The sequence below is a fragment of the Cryptomeria japonica genome, chromosome 2 (genome assembly GCF_030272615.1).
Source record: "Cryptomeria japonica chromosome 2, Sugi_1.0, whole genome shotgun sequence".
NCBI lineage: Eukaryota > Viridiplantae > Streptophyta > Pinopsida > Cupressales > Cupressaceae > Cryptomeria > Cryptomeria japonica.
The window spans coordinates 53,776,420-53,788,904 of NC_081406.1; the positions used below are offsets into that span (position 1 = coordinate 53,776,420).

Consider the following 12,485-nt stretch of genomic DNA (forward strand, 5'->3'; position numbering starts at 1 on the left):
TCCTTTGTTTGGTCATTTTAATATTGTTTTAATCCTTTTAGTATTTATCCTTGTCTCTTTGCATCATTTTACATTTCTCTCCATGAATTTTTATTTCTTCTCTATCAAATTATACTTATTTCCTTGCTTATAGATTTATTATAATTATTTCTTCCTTTTTGCTCCTTTAATTATAATCTTCTCCACTTATAGTTTCTACACCTTACCATTGATCTACCTTTTGTTACATTCTTTATCTTTTTTGTTTTTTTATCATTATAAAATTTATCCAATGTTTCCTCTTTATACTAATTGTATTTTAATTGACTTTATTGTAATTTTTATTTTTATAATTCTTAAATCGCCTCACTATTATTTTTACTTATTATTTATTTATTTTCTATTGTTATTCTAATATTGTATCATATTTTTAGGCTTTATCTTTTTACTTTTTTATCTTAATTATCTCTTAGTCCTCCCCTTTAATAGATTTTTGTGTCATGTTGTTATCTCTCTTCTAAGGAATTGATTCTACCATTGTGAATTGTTTGAACATCCTCACCCTAATGATAGAATGCAAAGTGTGATCCAATTCAGAAAAAGCTACATATTTTTCTCCAAAATCATTTCCAAATCTATATTTCTTCAAATAAAAATAAAGTAAACAATGTATAAAATAAAATATTTCTTAAATTGTTCTAAAGTAAAATAAAATTCCTCTTAATTAAATGAAAGTAACATATATGAATTCATACATTTTTTATATTAATAATAAGAAGAGTAAATAAATTGAGATGCTTTATAGATGAATTTTGATAACAACAAAAAACCATATAGTTAATATATCCTTTCATTGCTAATACAACATGATTCCAATGCATATAGCCAAACATTTGTATAATATATAAAATCATTTGAATAAGAAACTAACAAAATAGGATTTGTACCCAAACAAACTACCTAGATTTATCATTACAATAGTAGAAAAAAACTCCCTAGCAAATACCTCAAAACTAAAAATAGTTGATATAATATTTGTTATTAAATGTTGATAATATTAAATCTTGTTTGATTCCTTATGTTTATAATGATTCTACATTAGACAATTATATACTTTATAATAGATATGAGGATGCCTTTTTTAATAAATTTGGGTAACCGACTCAAAAAATGTAATAAATGGTATTTAATATTAGATTCAAATAAATGCAAAGCTCATTTGAATTTAAAAAGGTATATTATTTCACTAAAAAAAAAAAACATTTTAGAAGACCTTACAATTATCAAAAGAGTTGCATTTTCTTGTGAGTGTTCATTCTTCTCTTTTACCTTAGTTACATTGAAGAGGAGGAAAAGATTGATATCTAATGTCAATAACTAAATTTATAGGTTGCACCAACTCAACCCATGTTTCCTCCAACACTAAAAATGTTTGTTTCCATTGTTGAAACACAATTTTCCCTTTTGACATCAAATGGCATTGCTTGTTTAGAAGCTACACCTCCCTCTTATTTGCAAAAACACACTACCAAACTAAATTATTATTTACCTCCTTAGAATCTAAATCCAATTTTTCTTTGGTAAATTAAATAAAATGGTGTGGTTATTCCTTTTTGCACCACATAGCTTGAGAAGTGAGTTGTTTCTTCTTATCTCAAGGAATAATAGTTCTTCACTTAGGTAAATGATAATCAATAAACAAGACATTGTTGCAAGGTGTGTGCCCTTGGTCTTTATGCAGCACAAGTGGTAGGTTTGTGACATGGCTTAATTGCCTCCCATGGATTCTATGTGTCTAATGGTTGTAGCGGGCATTGACAAGTCGACCTTTTGGTGCAATGACAACTATACCCAACAAATGGTATCAGAGTTGGCTCACGGATTCAAACCCCGCTTGCGTTGAGGGGGGGATTGTTGCAACATGTGCGCCCATGGTCTTTGTGCAACACAAGCGATGGGTTTGCGACATGGCTTAACCGCCTCCCATGGATTCTATATGTTTGGTGGTTGTAGCAGGCATTGACAGGTCGACCTTTTGGTGCAACGACAACCGTACCCAATAGACATAACAATAGAAACATTGATAGAGGATATACAAATAAGTCAATCTCAATTTTGGGCCAAATTAAAAGCATTCCTCACATAGATTGAATCTACTTAGGTTGAGCTTATATATGTATGGTAACCTTTTTTCCTTCTATCTACATATTTTTGTTTTATAAACCAAAATAGTCTAACTTTATACCATGCATACAATTTGTAGTGTTCTAAATTATGCCTAGTGCATTTATGATACTTTGCATTACGCTCGGTGCATTTATGACAAGCCTCATGATCAAGATCTCATTATTTTGACATCATGAGGAGAAAAGACAAAGTGCCTCCAATCGCCCCAAGGCCTCATTTGGGACCATTTTGGTGAGGATGGTAGCACGTCGTGCAGACATCTGTGCACTGCACTAACGTCCTGTCAAATCCCTGAATTTAAATCATATGTCCCGCATCAGACATTTTTGGAGGTGCGCCCCTTCGCTTGAACTCATCTATAATGGCTCCACGTGCCTGTTCATTGCATTAAAATCTCATTTCCTTGTTCATTTGGTTCTCTAGGACTCTCTACGCTCTCTGGATACTCTTGGAAAGAAGGCTCTCAAAAGATCATTCTCTCTTATTCTCTTGGTTCTCAATCTCTTAGTTATCATTGTGAATAATGGGTAAACATCTCACAAAAGAAACACCATCTCGAGATTCCTCACGCTCTTATCTCAAGAGAAGGGTTTGGCTGGAACGCTTTGTCTTCTCTCTTATCTCTTATCTTGCAACATTGTATATTTGCATTGTTGTATTTATGAATGTATCTATTGTCTAGGTGCATTTAGTTTATCATTTTTCATTTTATCTCATATCTATTGCAATAGGGGTTTTCCTCCATTAAGTGGGGCTTGTTTCTATTGCATTTATCATTTATCTTGTATCTCATGTAGTAGGGGTTTTCCTCCATTAAGTGGGGTTAGTTTCTATTACATCTATCTTTTATCTAGTCTATCAATCTGGATGTCTATGGTGGTGGAAACACCAAAGCGAGGATTTGACTAAGGCAAAGCCCTATGCAGCCCCAACATTTTCCCCCCATCTCTAAGTGTGAAGGTGGTGAATAGGTTCTGCACAGTTAAGGGTGAATTTTGGTGCATTGTGGACAAGATTTTGAGTCTCTATTCGTGCAAACGATAGTGCGTTGCACAAATGTCCTCGCAGCACACTGGCGTCCAGGTTTCCAGAACCCGAGACTGAACAAGTTCTTTGGTATAATTTATACTTGCTTTCGTACTTTCTTAACAATCAAAATTTCATTAATCTGTTGTTTATACCTTTATATTATGCAACTTTGGTAGTATAGTTTAGTGTTCATTTATTGTAATGCTTGCATCCCCTGGCTCACCTTTAGCGCTAGTTTAAGTGAGGTAACAATGGATAGTTTGTTCTCTAAGATTTGTCATCTTAAAGGTAATGAATTCCCTCCTCTTCACAATCATCAAAAGGAAGCATTTATAGACAAAAATTATGTCTAATCTATAAAATTAGCTTTCCACAGAATATAATTTAATATATATTTTATGATTATTATATATTTTTTAATTTTATAAGTAAGGTATGTCCATTACAAAAAGAATAAAGGTCCATTTATTTGAGACATTAAGAAAACTTACAAACGAGGATATATATTTATTTTTTTAATTACACTACAATCTATATAAATCTACATTTCAATAATGAAAATTCAATTTCAATAAATAGGAAAAGATAAGTTCAATACTATAAAATATAAGTCTAAATTTTTATTAATACTAATAAAAGTTAATAAATGGAAAAATATTTCAATAAAAATTGCCCAAATGAATTAGATATTGGAGTCAATAACATAATTCAAAAAACCCATCAATGATTTTATTATTTTGTAGTAGAAGTCATGAATTATAATAAAAATGTCATTCATTATATAATAATAGAAAATTAATTAAAAAATTTATTGAAAACCAACCAAAACTTATAGAAAATTTCAATTTCAAAGGCTTAAAAATCGAATTATCACTAGTTTACATAATCTTTCATAACACTTTGTTCAATATAATTAACAAAATGTATTGAATGCCAAAAAATATTGATTTTATGATTAAATAATGCTAAAAAGTGAGACAAGATATTGCATATGTACCATTCCAAGATCTACATGAATTTATTAATCACTTCTTCAATAATCCCTTTATCTAGATCCGTTTTAATATAAATTTGATCATAAGTAGTGTAGGAATGCACAAAAGTCTCTTGAACAAAATCCCAAAAGATGCCAAAGGAATTCTTAGTAGCCTCAAGGTAGGATTTACAACATCATGTTGCTAAATAAGGAAGGTGCACACATACTAGTACCATAGAGGAGGTGTAAAGGTTTTAATAGAAGTGTATGACTAACTTCAAAATTAAAATAAAATACTTCGTAATGATTTTCTATAATATGAGACTCCACAAACAATGAAGCAATGCCTGTCAAATAAGAATCCTAATCAAGAAGATAAATAGATACCTATTGCAATGACTCACTGGTAGCACTCAATGAATCACCAACAAAATATGAACTATCTTTCTTAACATGAATAAGAGTCTCAACCAATGAACGTACAACAACTGTCGACTTGCAAGTGGAGAAGGAGCAACTTGATTTTTTGAAGTGGTATCATATGATGGACCAAATGCATTCTCAAGAAAGAGTTGAATAACATCATGTGAGACATTAGAACACTGGTCATTCATTCCCATGTTGATTACCCCCATAATATTTACATTTATAACCCTTATACATTATTCAATCCTTGAGATAATCTCCAAAGTGGTATAAAATTAGATACTCTCGATACAAATAGAAACTTGATTTGCTTGTTTTCCAAGAAAGGAACCCAAAAGAAACTATCGGAGATATGATTGAAATATTAGATACCTAGTGAAGATTTGGATAAAAGAGCCTAAGAGATCTATGTAGAGGACTAAACCATCTTTGGATGCCACAAGAATCATGAAAAACAAAGTTTAGATGCGAAAATTATGGCCCTCCAAGTACTAACAACTAGATCTAACTTCAAATTCCTATAGAATTTATTATGAGCAAAATCTACAAAAAGAAATCTAGCACCACTAGATCAAGGGCTTAAAACCAGCTTTCTAATGATATAATATTTTTGAAAATCAGACTTTGTAAGGAAAAGTTATAGAAAAAAGAAAAATAGGCTAAATTTAGCTAATCGATAACTAGAATACACAAACCTTCTAATTTGATTTTTGGAAATCATTGAATTTAAAATCTAACAAATACCTAGATAGTTTTTTGAGGTTGTGAACAAAACCTAGAAATCCTTTTTATCAAAAAATTTATAAGAAAAAGTTATGGCCGAACCTTGATTTCCTTTTACTTATTCCCCCTCTTTTTGCTTCTTTTTTACATAAAATTTGATGAATTTTAGAAAATTGAGAGGGATCCAAATAGTTTTTTGTAGGTATGAAGAAAGCCTAGAAATTCTTTTTCTCCCAAATGGACTGATTTTTCTCCTCAAGGCTAGATCTCTCAAATATTAGACAGAGACTTAGGATATCTAGAGATTTAATACTATGTTAGATTTATTTGTTCAACCCCACAAGCCCATGAATCATTTGCAAGCAAAACACCTATCACTTCTAAAGAGAAAAAGGCATGATTAATGTCATACAACCTTGAGAGGGAATTGATCCAAAGGGGAATCTGATATTGAAATTAACCTATAAATGAATTGGATATATTACAATGAATGAATGACTTACTTTAAAGAAAGCAAGAGAAACCTAATCTAAAATTAGGAAACTAAAATCAGCTCAACTAACTAAAGTTGTTATAAGCCTAATCTAATAAAAGATAAAACGAAGCTAAGTTTAGCTTAAATGACTAAAGTAATTAAAGGTCTTATTTATAGAGTTAATTGGATAATGTCCTAATTAATCCAACAATTACTACCATCAATCTATTTCAATGTCCCCCTATTCAGAGTATTTTGAAGGTCTTCTAGTCATAAATTTTAGAGGGATTTGGTGGAAAAGGAAACTTAGTCAAGTAGGAAAGTTGCAACTTGTAAAATATACTCTACAAAAACCTTCCAATTTTAATTCCATCTCTTCTAGATATACTTGTAGATGCCTAAATCCGTCCATACTTGACCACACTTGATTTTATCCCATTTGAGAAAATTAAATAAATATTTATTATTTATTTAATTTATCTTTTATCTTTATCCCACACACTTAATTAAATAAATTTACAATTATTTAATTAAGTTTAACCTTCACTTTTATCCCTCACCCTTCATTAAAAAATTTTGTTGTCATTTAATTATGTCTAACTTTATCCCTCATATATTCCAACTAAATCATTTGATTAATACCTACTTAATTAATTGATTTAGGCTAATTAACCTATACAAATATTTTTCCTATTATTTAATTCCACATCACCCTCAATCCTTGTCCACTCAATCCTAACCTTTAAACCCATCTACATGGATCAAGATATAATTTACCACCATGTGACAAGTGTCCCTACCCTACTCTTGCTCACACATTTGTGGGCATGAAAGGTCAACTCATAGCCACCCTATCTCTTATACATGTCATAGACATGTCACTTTCTCAAGCCACCCTATCTCTTACACATGCCATAAACATGTCTCTTTCATGTTCTTCCCACTGTACGGGCACATATAGCTCTTAGACCTCCATTCTTCTCGTGACATTTGTCACAAGGCTAAGCCTTCAATACATGTCATCTCTCTCAACCAATCATGGCCATTCATTGATCATTTAATCTTAGTCATTGATTCTCCCCATCAAAAATCTATAAACCGAGGCATTTTCTCTCATTTTATCATCTTCTATCATCCTATCCTTATGATTCTATTTTTCTCCATCAATCTTCTTCCTAACATCATGTTGTTGGTCTCCCATCAATAAGAATTGGGAGAAAATCAAGTCGAGAAGGTTGTCTCTACTTTCGCTCAATATGTGAGATGAGAAGGTAAAAGACAAGGTAAATCTCGTGGTTTTATTTCTATTATAGACATCGATCTATTTGTCTCTTCTACCATTTCACCATCTTCAATGCTTTACAATTGAGAAGAAGATGGAACAAATTTAGAAGAAAAATGTATGGACTAGATTGTAGGGGAAAACAAATTTTCCTTTAGTTGACTAGGACTAGATTCACTTCCTCAAAAAATGGGGAGCTCTAGAAAGTTAAAAGATAAACATGCTTTAAAACTATTTCCAAGGTGGGATGGAGACTATTGAAAGAAAATAGTGGACCACCATCATCAAATCCAAATATTTGGAGGAGGATAATCAACTCTTATTTCTATCTTTGTGATGACCCTCATGAAGGTTCTTGTCTTTTGAAAATGTCTATGAAAAAGCATATTCGTTTTGAAAAGAGATTTCAAATGGAATATTAGCCACAAAAGAAGTATTTATTTCTAAGATGATCCTTGACTACTTGACCACCCTTTGTCTACCCTTGATTGGATTATCCCTATTTATCCTTTACTATCAAATCAAATGGGGGTATAGGTAGCTAATTACTTAGAAGATCTCCCTAGGGTGAATGATGGATACGATTATCCCTTCTTTACCCCTCTCAAGAGAAATTTTTTTTTAATTATTATACTCCAAGACCTCTTGGCTGATTTTCATATCTTGTTTTATAGCTATGATGATGATATTTTTAGGTTAATTCGTCCTAAATCCGTTTCTTAGTTTCCTCTAGTTTTTTAAAAATTCCTTTCACCCCTTCTTGGACCCCCTCCTTGGGCTCCTCTTTGTTTCAAAATCCTCATTTAATCTTATTTTTCCTAGTAAATCGAGATAAATTTCTTATGTTGAACTTGGTTCCCTTCTCTAGGCCCCCTTCTTCAAGATACTTTGAAACCTCTCCATCCCACATTTCTTTTAGAGTTTATTTCATGAAAGGAATGTTAGAATCTTCAAAAATCTAAAATTATCTATTAGCTAATTTTTCTCTAAGACCATTTTAATACTTAATTATTATTTTTTGCTTCCAATAATATTGTATCCTCTGAGAGGTCCCCTATCATGCCTCAAGAGGAATTAAGAGTGGTGAAAGGTTGTAACTTAGGGATTGATTTGAGATTTCTCCATAAGGACCAACTACTAGGTCATCCAAAGACTGAATCATCTATCCTACTTCCACCTATATAATTTAAACTTTGACAGTGTCTCTAAAGGCAACTCAAGACCTTTAAGGAAAGGAGTTGTCCCCAATCATTTGAGTAGTGTGATTCGTGCTTTCTCTATCAATATTGGAACCCAAATCAATTATTTTATTGAAGCTAGCGTTGCATTTTAAGGTATCCTTCTAGCTAAGGAGCTAAGAATCCATCATCTTGAAGTAGAAGAACGTATTTAAATATCCTTTATTTCCTTTTGATAAATTAAAGTACTAGCTTGTTTATTAGTTACCTTATGAAAGACTCTAGATCAATATTTAATTCTATTCGCTAGAGTTAAAATCATGCAAATGTTTGTGTAGGAAACTTAATAGAGGACTTCTTTGCAAATTGAAAAATATCCATGAAGGATCCCATAGATGGATGATAGGGGACTCTCTTTGGAAGCCCAAAATTTAATTGATAATGATGTTAAATGAATTGGGAAATTCTTGGCATCGTGCCATTAATATAATCTTTGATGATGGAGAGAGTATGAAGTGTAAAGGAGAAGGTGTTGAGGCTTTCATGAAGCTTCCTAACCTATTTTGGTGGAATTTCCATAAAAGGAAACATATTTTTTTTAATATAGTTTCAATTGTTAGCACCTGGCTATTGTTTAGGAGTAAATATTCTTTAGGTTGGACAAGAGATCTATGGCTATGAGTTGAGATAGTTACATGTAATGGAATCCATCTCCTATGAATTTATGAATAATAATGCTAAAAAATTGAAGAATCTTGAGGGGTCAACCCACTAGATTTATAAAAGGGGTTGAAGAGCATGATAGGTACCATATCCACAAATTTTATAAAGAAGTGGGATTCAAGGGTTGTCAAAGATGGAATATGTTGAAATTAAAATATCTAAAGAGCTATAAGGACAAACACAATAAAGAGCAATTTTTGTCCACTTTTCTACATTGAAGGAAAAAAATTAAAGTGATTGCATAACAATTTTGCTAGAACTTTGTTGCCTTGTCCTTGGGATGAAGTTAATTTGCACTAGTCATTAAGTATGTTACCTTGAAAGTGAGATTTTAATCTATGTACAACTTTCATTTGAATCTAATTAACCATTTTCATCATTCATATCAATTGCCCCCTTTTTTGTCATCCCTCAAGTACTCAATTTTATAGTTTAAAAGAGGAATCAATGTTGCCCCCTTCATCAATCCCCAATATTTTTTATTTTCAAGCATGAGGTTCTAAGACCTCCTCTATTGTGCCTAAATATTTAAGATACCTTATTCTTTTCTCCTCCATCCCCCACTTAAAAAGAATAAAAGCCCAGCATTCAAGAAATCCTTGTCAATTAAAAGACTTTATGAATTTGGTCCTAACCTCGGCTGATACTTTCCTACCTATTGTTATCCTTATTGATGATTGTGAAAGGAATTTAGTTTGGGGTGATAACTCTTGAAGAAACAAACCAAAATACAAGAATGAAAGTATTGGGGTGGAGATTGACATTGATTATTGGGAAATTGAGGTGCTCACCCTAATTGGAAACTTAAGGGAACAATCGAGCAATGTTGTTGGAAGGTAATGTTGAGGAATCTAAGTCTCTAGGGGGTGATGGAATTGGCTTGAAACTTGACTTGGGATCTAATGATATAATTTGTCTATTTCTTATCGAAGTTATGATGCCAAATATTACTATGCTCATAGAGAGGTATTTTGCAATGTGTTTAAGTAAGCTATAACACATAGTAAAATGCTTTAATCCCTTAGAATTCAACAAGTTAGTGTTAAGAACTTCCTTTTGGCCAAGAATTTAGATGGGGGGAGCTCATCTCAATTGAAGTTGAGAATTTCATGTCTAATTAATGAAATGCCATTGAGGAAAATAACTTCTTCAAGGTTGGCATGGTCATATAAGACAACAAGATGGCCATTCTTGAGAAGGATATTATAGAGATCAAGACCAATCTTAACATGTGCTTGAGCTAATTACAACCACAATTTAAAATACTACAAAGAGTGTCAAATTATTATAGGAAAAGATTAGCTCCTGCTTATCCAAAAGGAGTGCTAGTCTCTTGATTGATGAATCATGAGTAGGAGAATGTCAACTTATGAAGATTCACATTGACTTCCTCAAAGAATAATAAACGACCATGACTCATCATCATCTTTAATTGTTTGTTGTCGGTGTGATTGTTAGGTTTCTAATATTAATTCTTGTTTGCCTTTAAGATATTGTTAACATGTTTTATAGTGTTACTAGATTATTATACAACTTAACTTTTAAAAGGATGAAAACCCTTTAAAAACTCTCATTTTACCATATAAATTATTTATATTGGCTTAGGAAAGTTAACTTCCTTTTACAAATCATTTTAAAAATACCAATATCCTTCAGATAAGGTTTGACATGAAATATTTTGAACCCTTTAGGCTCATGCCTTGTTGCACACGCCTTGATATTAGCTCCATTTATTTGGAGGTTTCCAAGCATGTGACATGTCACATTTTCTACGGAGAACGTTTGGTATTAATGTTTATCCTAAAACCTCATCCTATGTCAATTCAATTCACACGACTTCGACAACTATCCTGGTTTACGAACAGACGGTTTTGTCAAGTCTATGGACTCGCTATATACATTTTTCATTTTTTAAATAAGTTCCCTAAATCAGAGGTCCGCAGACTTCATCATTCAGGCCACCAATTTTTGGCTTATAAAACCAGAAGAGTGAGTTTCGATCACAGTAGATTTTGTCAGCGATTCTGCAAAGGAGAAGAAACTGTGATATTTATCAAGATCAGAAGATAATTTCGTTTTAGTGGGGAAAATGGCAGAAACAGGGGATAATCCTCGGGAGAGAAGAATTATGGTGGCTGTGGACGAGAGCGAAGAAAGCATGCATGCCTTGTCATGGGCCATCGATTTTCTGTCAATTCAGCCCACCGACACCATTATTCTACTGCACGCACAACCGCTTCCTAGGGTTTACTCAGCTATTGATGGTACACTCTCTGATTATATAAAATTTCTCATCGTTTTTGAGTTCCCCATTCTGGTTTTAATGGTGTTTTGTTACTGGTCAGGTTACATATTCACATCTGATATGGTGCAGTCCTTGCAAAAGTACCAGGAGAGAATCACTGAAGATGTATTCCAAAGGGCCAAAAACATTTCCACTGAGAAAAACGTACAAGTATGTGATTATACCCCTGTTTCAGTTTTCATTATATTGGTAGCAACTGGTTTGGATTTAAATTTGGTTTTCTGTTTTCCAGATGTGTTTACAGACCAGAGTGTCTGTGGGGGATGCGAGGGATGTTATTTGTGAGGAAGCTGAGAAAGTTGGAGTAGACTTGGTGGTGATGGGGAGTCGTGGCTACGGTGCCATCAAGAGGTCTGAGATTATTATAATTATTAAGTATTTCTTGTGTTTATTGGCTTTCAGTGTATGGAGTTTTGACAGATGTGATGTTTATGTGCAGAGCGTTTCTGGGGAGTGTGAGTGATCATTGTGCTCACAATGTGAAGTGCCCAGTTATGATTGTGAAGCACCCCAAGAAGAAATAGAGCACATCTTAATCTTCCCTTATGTTCTGTTGAGTGTGTGTATGGCATGGATTTGATTTGTGTATATGTATTTTTTACTTCAAAAAATATGAATTTTGTTGGTTTTTTCCTGTCACTGCTCTGTTCTCTGCATCTATTACATTCAACATAAAACATTGCAATTTGTTGATGAACTCATTCTGGATTTTCTCCTTAGACGATCCTTTGATCACTTTTAACAATTCTAGAAAGGGTTAGGAAACAATGAGGCAATAGATGCAAATGATGTTGATATGGATAGAATGATGTTAAGTGATTTGCAGTTAAGGCTTTATGATATGTAATGTGATGCAACAGATATTGGAATAGCCTAGTGGAAGATTAACTTTTTCTCATGTGTTGGTCTAATTAATGTAAAAGCTAAATAATGAAGGTGGTTCAATTCTTTGCGAATAATAGTAGTGCTGGTATTGTTCTAATAATAGGCAAATTCTAGATGCTCGATGGATATTGGGTCTTCTTTTATTATTTAATTATGGGTGATAACCTCTCATACACAATCAAAACACAAATTGAATTTAGTACAATAGTCAATACATAATTATTGGTTGAATTTAAATCAACTCATACATCACAATTTTAATTTTGAACACAAAATTGCTTATTTTTTACACGAGGTATTTCAATCCTTAATAATTC

At 32.4% G+C, this 12,485-nt stretch overlaps 1 protein-coding gene across 1 annotated transcript; it reads left to right on the plus strand.

Annotated features, from left to right (window-relative positions):
• Positions 1 to 10,832: 10,832 nt before the first annotated feature.
• LOC131855741 (universal stress protein PHOS32-like) lies at positions 10,833 to 11,980 on the plus strand. The gene is made up of 4 exons (XM_058010203.2): positions 10,833 to 11,242; positions 11,324 to 11,433; positions 11,516 to 11,634; positions 11,723 to 11,980. Exons 1-4 carry the CDS (start codon positions 11,068 to 11,070, stop codon positions 11,805 to 11,807), a joined length of 489 nt encoding a protein of 162 aa, XP_057866186.1. The 5' UTR covers positions 10,833 to 11,067; the 3' UTR covers positions 11,808 to 11,980.
• The last annotated feature ends 505 nt before the right edge of the window (positions 11,981 to 12,485 follow it).